At 35.7% G+C, this 8,016-nt stretch overlaps 1 protein-coding gene across 1 annotated transcript; it reads right to left on the bottom strand.

Moving 5' to 3' along the window:
* LOC147522065 (uncharacterized) lies at positions 1-5,079 on the bottom strand. Its single transcript, XM_086567114.1, has 6 exons — positions 4,885-5,079; positions 4,684-4,779; positions 3,677-4,602; positions 2,669-2,852; positions 646-2,577; positions 1-593 (listed from the first exon to the last, which is right to left on the bottom strand). The coding sequence occupies exons 1-6, from the start codon at positions 4,979-4,981 to the stop codon at positions 1-3; spliced, it is 3,828 nt and encodes a 1,275-aa protein (XP_086423240.1). The 5' UTR covers positions 4,982-5,079.
* Positions 5,080-8,016: the final 2,937 nt, after the last annotated feature.

The following is an 8,016-nucleotide window of genomic DNA, read 5'->3' as shown; positions in this document are numbered from 1 at the left end:
TTAAAAATTCTTGTTGATATAAGTTTTGAAGATCAAAGGAACAATATCAAATGAGTAATAAGTCTTTTTCTTCTCCGGGAAAAGGCCTATCACCTTATTATTAAGTTTATCAACAATATCATTTCTCGGTGTTAAAATTGCTCTGTCAATAATGTAATTATCATTACATCCATTAATACTTAATGAAGGATAAACAAAATCTATTAAATCGTTTATTGATTGTTCACCAGCCCAAGGTATGGCAATATCATCAGGCAATCTAATCATATTATCGTCATCAATATAGGGCTCATTACCATTGCCAATACGCAAAAGTAAATCAGCAAACATTGGATCAGTTCTTGCACGCATATTTTGTGTTAAAGAAATTACCTCAACTTTTGGCCAGAAGAATGACTTGACAACACATGCGTCTATCTCTTGAGCTCTAGTAGAACGTGGGACAACCGGAAGCGTCTGACGAAAATCACCGCCAAGAACAATAACCTTTCCGCCAAAAGGGAGATTAGAGTCGGTGATATCTTTTAAGGTTCTATCTAAAGCTTCAAATGCATGTCTATGAGCCATAGTTGCTTCATCCCATATAAGTATATCTGCATAACACAAAAAAGCTTTGTGTTTAGCCAGATCGTTTAGAAATGTTACACATTGACAATGAATCAATAGTTATAGGGATGCTAAATCTCGAATGTGCAGTTCTTCCCCCAGGTAATGCAATGGCTGCAATTCCCGATGTCGCTGTTGCTATTGCAATATGGTTATCATTCCTTAGATATGCAAGGAGTACTCTATATAAGAATGTTTTTCCTGTTCCTCCTGGACCATCTATGAAAAAAATAGATTCTTGTTTCTGTTTAACAACTGAAACGATCTTATCAAAAGCCTGCTTTTGTTCAACATTAAGTTCCCCAATTGCCATAAGGTCTTCATCAGGGATTTGAATAGATCTCTCCTCAATAATAAGACGTGTTAATTCAATATCTTCATCAATGTCCCCAATCATTTCTGGCAAATCAAAATCAGAAGTACTTTTTTGTTTTTCAGACAAAATATGATCAAGGTCTTTCAGAAGACGATTAATGAATAATTCAGTATTACCATTTCTATCATTTCGTGGAGCGTAATCTTCAATCATAAATGGGTAGAATTCATCCCAAAGTTGTCTTACTCCACTCGGCTGACAATAAAGAAGAATGGTGGCAAACAATCTCCTTAAAGAAAGAGGCATATGTGTACTTGCAGCCTCTCTTAAACAACTTCTAATGCTGTCATCATTCTCAAGCAAACCCCGTATTTCAGCTGATTCTTTAAAAGTACTAACAGGCACACCATTAACTGTTAGCAAAGCATTGAAAGAAGTGGGACCTCTCACATGTAACAATAACATACGTAAATAATATCGTTCTCCTTCCATAGGAGAAACTGTGGCAATCCTTCCAATTGTTCTACGTTTATTACTTCTACGAACCCATTCTCTACGAGCGGAATCCCAATAAAAATATTCAGGAAACTCTAAGTAAAGATATTGGCGCGCCTCCTCATTAATAAGATTGGTTTTGAAAAACTCAGTAAGCATGGTTTTAAGTCTGTGCTCATCATCTAATATATCTTCAATAAGTTCACCACTATAATAAGAAACTTGTTGCCTATTTGGCAAATGTATCTGCAAGGAAACAACTGAAGGAAACATGCCATTTAAAGGAAACTTATACAATCGCCAAAAAGCCTCAGGGGGGCAGATCCATCTGGCATTAACAAACTGTGAAATCTCATCCTCACTCGGATATGGTCTAGTACTAACTCCAAATGACACTCGATCAGGTCCTTTATAAACATATTTATACAAATATTTAACTGAAGTGATGCTCGAACAGATCTCAACATTAATATGACAGTTATATTTTAATAGCAAATAAGGATTATATGGAACAACATTACGGTTGTCTAACGTGTATTTTCCTATACCAACATGTCTTCCATTATCACGTCTCATGTATGTAGCATATGAATCAGTACCATGCGAAGTCGAAGGTGCAAATGACTTAGGAAATCCACTCCTACATCTACCATTTTTCATACATACTGCACTCCTATTAACAGTTCCACATGCATTATGCATCATATGATTTTTTACTGCACTATACAAATCAGGTTCAGTACTGGGATCGGGAATTTCAGCAGAAACTATTTTATCAATATCCTCAGGATTGTGTATTTTATCATTTTCATGTAGGATGATCAGAAAATGAGCATGAGGTAGCCCTCTTTTTTGAAATTCTATAACATGAACTTGTGCAATAACTCTACCCAAAATATGTCTTCGAAACAAATCATGCTTAAGTTCTTCTAAAATAGAATGGAATGTTCTAGTAGCTAAATCAGGTCTATCTTGTGTACGTTGGCCAACTTCTGTTTCTCGAGTAATTGCATGCCATGATGAGTTACATGTTACAGTTATAAATAAATCTGGTTTCCCATACCTCCTGACCAAAGCCATTGCATCCTGATAGTGGCGATGCATATCCCGAGGGCTACCAATATGAGAAGGTGGGAGTATTATCCTTTTGCCAATGTTGCCTATTCATTATAAGGTCAAATTCTGAATTTTATATAAATGAAGGAAACCAATGTGAATATAATGCTATTATACACACGAAAATATAAGTACCTGCATGTGTCTCCCCAGAGTTTAGTGCATCCTGAATGCCTTGGTACAACTCGGACCTAATAGTTTGCTGATTATCCCGATAAAATCTCATTTTCATCGTCTCAATTTTGACACACATGTCAACAATAAACTGTTGTAGAAGGCGACATCCCAAAAGAAACAATGAGACTTCAGAAGGCCGAATCTGAATAGCAGCGAACATGAGAATTGAGAATTTGGAATACATGGGTTATACTAATAAGCAAAACATATCGTACCCTAAAACTGATGGTATTCTCCAACCAAATTCTTTGATTAAATGAAATTTAAAAACAAAACTAAATTCCAACAAAAGAAAACGAAAACATCATATGATTATAACATAATAACTGATAAACCCAAGAAGTTCAAGACGGTTTTCGCTTCACAGAGAAATGAAACTACGCCTACCTTAAACTATATCTCAAAATAAAACAAAAACCATTCAGTGTATACAAAGCCATTAAAAAAAGGGAAAAAAAGTTTATTTATAAGCAAATGTAATGATCTAAAGGAAATCGACGGCCAAGACGGTTTTCGCTTCACAGAGAAATGAAACTACGCCTACCTTAAACTATATCTCAAAATAAAACAAAAACCATTCAGTGTATACAAAGCCATTAAAAAAAGGGAAAAAAAAGTTTATTTATAAGCAAATGTAATGATCTAAAGGAAATCGACGGCAAAGAGTGTCCTTTCTCTTCCACCTAACCCTTTCAGAAAACATTTTCAGCACACATATATTTTTTTTTACGTAATACAGAGCAAGCACTTTAAAAGCAGTTCTAATAACAGGCAATGTATTTTAGAACATATCAACTTATTAATACATTTTATGGCTTAAAGTTATGGTGAACCAATGAACATTAGTTGTCAAACAATAATAACATATAACACATATTTTTAAAACATAGGAAAATTTGTAACGAACACAAACAAATATCAAAGCGAAGCACATAATTTATTTGGTTTTATGAAGTCTATACAAACCTGCAAAATATACGCATAGTAACAGCGACAACTAATTCTTCTTGTATAGCTACGATGCACACCCAAGTCCCAACCATATTCACCAAAAGGCAACATTAAAGGATATTGTAACGGATCATAATATCCAGCGGTATCTGGGATTTGCCGGAGCTGACCAGTTTGTGTTTGAACAATAATATCTCTTGGCTCCAATCCTTCTGGATCATTATCTCCAATTAATATTGCAGCCACCTGCGATGCCGTTGGTAATGCATAATCTCGACGATCGGTCCTCAACTCTTTGATAATAAGGCGACAATTTTGCAAATCATCTCTTTGGCCGAGTTGTCTGAACACGCCGACAAAGGGATTATTACAGTTGTCGAGGATATTTTTTAACGTAGATATAACGTTTGTTCGCAAAGCTTGGTTTTCAGCATGCCGATTTTCTACCTCATGATCAGTGTCGTAGATATACATCTGTAAATACCTTGGCCTTCTACCAGCTGTAGGCAGAAGACTTCCAATCCTATGATAAATAGACGCTCTTGCACGAAATGAGTATACGCCATCCCGTCCATTTGCAAGATCTTGATCAAAATCAACACCCATCGAAGTAAATGCAAATATATGGTTGTAGGACCGGATATTTTCTCTGAAATGTTGCCCAAGGTCAGTATCATCACGAAACAGTTGAACTAATTCGGTTGGAGCCGTTGGTCTCGGTAGATTTATTCTTCCTTTTGAGCAACATATTTCAGCGGTTTCATGAACGAACTGTTTGGCTCCACAGCTATTGCAAATTGTAGGTTGAGGTAGAATGTAAGGGCGAAAGTCTTCAGGTTGAGCAAAATTCCTGGCACATCTATAAAACCCAGTGCTTATCCTTGACGGTATTTGAGATCGAATCGGTGTTGATGTCGTATGGGTGTTCACATCGTGATAATCTGTAGACATTGTAAACCTCATAAACACAATATAGGAGAAACGTAATTGCACAATAAATTAAAAACCCAAAATAAAATTACCTTGTTGCATGCGATTGTTAGGAGTGTCTATGTATCTAGCCTGTCGACGAATGTTGGTAAGACGCACACGCGCAGGGTGTGTTTGTGTATGGGATGCTGAAATTGGAAAACAGTGAACGACACAAATAGTTGCTAATAAACAAAGCGTCCCCACGAAAAAAAGAAAAATAGAATTTTGTAAAAAAAATTTATGTTGAATACCTTCAGCAGTAGTAGACAAATGCGGTGTTTGAAAGCGCATTTGATATCTATTTCTATCCCTAATACTACGCAGACGTCTCCTTCGAGTATCAGTCATTCGTTGCGTACAGCCGATTGGCCGACTCTGTTGTATCAATCATTCGTCGAAACAAAGGAACAAACACAAAAATTAAATAAAATTAAATTAGACGATGAACGAAAACTTAGGGATTAGATTAGAAGACATGGAAAAACTAACCTCAGCCATTGCGTCAGTGCAATTCTTGCAAAAAGAAAGAGAGACAAAATCATAAAAATCATATAAAGAAGAAAGAGGGAGACAAATTGGAGTTTGGGGATACTAAGAGGAAGAGAAGAGAATATATAAATCATATAAAGGAGAAGATTAAAAATTTGAGTTTGTAATAGATGGAAAGAGAGATGGAGAAGGCGGAGATGGGAAATGGGGTTGAAACGGTGTGTTTTGGCTCTATATTTTGAAAGGAAGTTGCGGTATTTTTTTCATTGGTTGTTAAATGACAAACATACCCATGTACTTAAAGCTTTCCGAGAATTTCGTTGGTGAAACTTTTGGGTACCCTTTTAGACCAAAAGTTTGGTGTAAAAAAGAGAATACGGGAAGTAATAACGGGGGCAAGTATTCCCATTATATATAAGATTAATAAATTACCAAGCCAAAAAAAAAAAAAAAAGACATTATATGTCAATAATAAATTACTAACGTAAAAAGAACAGCAAACTTATTTGTGCAATTCAATCAACATTGCATATTTGCATGCATACCAACAATGTGACAGTAAAGAGAATCATACCCAAAAGGAAGAGATAAATAACAAAAATTTCAAGCGTAAGAGCACGGGCAAAAGGGAAGTCGGGAGTGCATTTATTTAAAAAATATCAGCAGATTTTTCTTTTTAGCCATATGTATGAATTCAATCTCCCAATATGAGAAAACTTAAAACCCACGATTACTGTGAACACTTTTAAGGCTTCGTTTGAAAATTTGTGGAAAAGCTGCTGCCCGTATAAAACTAAAGCCCCCTAAAAACTGAGAGCATCTTTAGGAGAGCAACAAAAAAAACACCAAAATTTTGAACCACAAAAACACCAAACCAAAAAAACACCAAGCAACTTTATGAGCAATATCAAAAAAACACCAAGCAACTATACGGTTTTGCCAAAACCGCGCCATATAGCCCACGTGGTTTTGGCAAAACCGCGCCACTAAAGCCCAACTAACAGGCCCAAGATCACGCGGTTTTGAGAAAACCGCGCCATGTATCGCACATAAATTTTTTTTTTTTTTTTTTCTTTCCCAATCTCTGGCGTGGTTTTGTGAAAACCGCGCCATATAAGCCCAATTAGAAGCCTAAGCCCACGCGGCGTTGGCAAAACCGCGTGAGTGATTTGATACAGCACCAAACCTGGAACCAAATATTGGTCGATTTGGTGTTTGGTTTGGTATTTTTTTGGTGTTTTCATCAACATGTAGTTCTCCTGAAGTTGAAAAAACACCAAATTTTTGGTGTTTGATGCTAGGTTGATATCACTGCTAAAGATTCTCTGACGGAGGTTTTAGCAGAAAATATTGAAATATCGGTTTTGATTATATGCCGATATTCAAAATTCTTATTATTATAAAAGAAAAATCACACGTGCACTTTTTACACACTTTGGTCTTGTAAAATACAATACTCATAGCATTCCCACTGCATGTGGATATGGTGAGAATGTGACTTTATTCACCTATTTTTTGTTCAAAACTTTTGCCCAATGCAAAGGTAAATATGGTGGTGACTATTTTTCCAAATCAAAACGAAAGTGAAACCTTCAACTGAGATAGTGGTTGAGTTGTGAATTTCGGACGGGATGTTGGATTTCGTCTAGATTACAAAACTCATCAGACGGAATCCAACATCCTGTCTCGCTATATTTCTTTTTTTCCAGATGGAATCAAACATCCCATCCAGAGTCCTAACGGCTAGTTCACCAACGGTCAGAAAATCACAACGGTAAAAAATGGTCAAAAATAAAAACTTTGGTATATATACAACATTTGTTCCATTTCAACTCACACTTCCAACAATCATATTTCTTCTTCTTCAAAATCAGTTCTTCAAAAAAATAATATCAAATAGCATCTCAAACAACTCAAGCAAGTGGTAACACTCAAGCAAAAGAAAAGACTCACTTTAGCATGTTCGAAGATCAAGCTCTATGTCTTGCTTGGATAAAAATTAGTGAAGACTCTATTGTTGGTGATTTCCAAAATGTAAAAGGGTTTTGGAATCGTGTAACAAACGAGTTCAATCAAACACGTGGGTCAGACAGGTCTTCCGATTCAATTTGCGGTAGATGAAAATATATTTCAAAAAATGATGAACAAGTTTGTTGCAATTGTGAATGCGGTGGAGGCTCGACAAGCAAGTGGTACAATAATACAAATCCGGGTAATTACAACTTCGTCAATTTGTCAATTATTGATTATCTTAGTTTTAGTCTAATTATTTCCATCTTAGTCTTAGTCTAATTATCTTAGTTTAATTATATTTCCATCTTAGTCTTAGTCTAATTATTATTTCCATCTTAGTCTTAGTATAATTATTATCTTAGTCTAATTATTTCCATTTTATTTTTTAGTTGTCCGAGGAAAGGATGACGTACCAACAACAAGAAAAATTGTCTTTTTCACTTGATCATTGTTATGTTATACTCAAGGATAATCCAAAGTGGAGTAGCATTTTTGAGACAAGGTCAAGCCGCCCCACAAAGGGAAAAGGTCGCAAAAGTGATGGTGAAGATTCAACTTCTAATTCACCAAGTGTTGGTGGAGTTGAATGGAGGGTTCTCAAGAAATGGAGCGTCCTCTTGGATCGAATAAAGCCAAGTCCAAGAGGAACTAAAAAAAATCAGTTGGTATGTTGGAGGGTTACTTTATATGTTTAGAGGATACATTTGTAAATGATGCAAATGAAACACAAAAGTGCTTAGAACTTAGGGAAATGGAGCTTGCATATGGTCAAAGAACTGTGATGGCAAGAGAAGAAAAAAATCGGGTTCAAATGGAAAAAAATTGGGTTCAATTGGAAAAAAAATCAGCTTCAAAAGTGTAATATGAAGCTAAGATTTTAA

The sequence above is a fragment of the Coptis chinensis genome, chromosome 1, assembly GCF_015680905.1.
Source record: "Coptis chinensis isolate HL-2020 chromosome 1, ASM1568090v1, whole genome shotgun sequence".
Classification (NCBI taxonomy): domain Eukaryota; kingdom Viridiplantae; phylum Streptophyta; class Magnoliopsida; order Ranunculales; family Ranunculaceae; genus Coptis; species Coptis chinensis.
This window is presented reverse-complemented; position numbering and strand designations above follow the sequence as displayed.

Excerpts from the sequence above, each read along its gene's own strand:
- LOC147522065 (XM_086567114.1), bottom strand. The coding sequence starts at position 4,981 with ATGACTGATACTCGAAGGAGACGTCTGCGTAGTATTAGGGATAGAAAT. Across the intron at positions 4,780-4,884 it reads TTTGTCTACTACTGCTGAAG|CATCCCATACACAAACACAC; the intron begins GTATTCAACATA and ends TTCCAATTTCAG. Across the intron at positions 2,853-3,676 it reads ACTATGCGTATATTTTGCAG|ATTCGGCCTTCTGAAGTCTC; the intron begins GTTTGTATAGAC and ends GCTGCTATTCAG.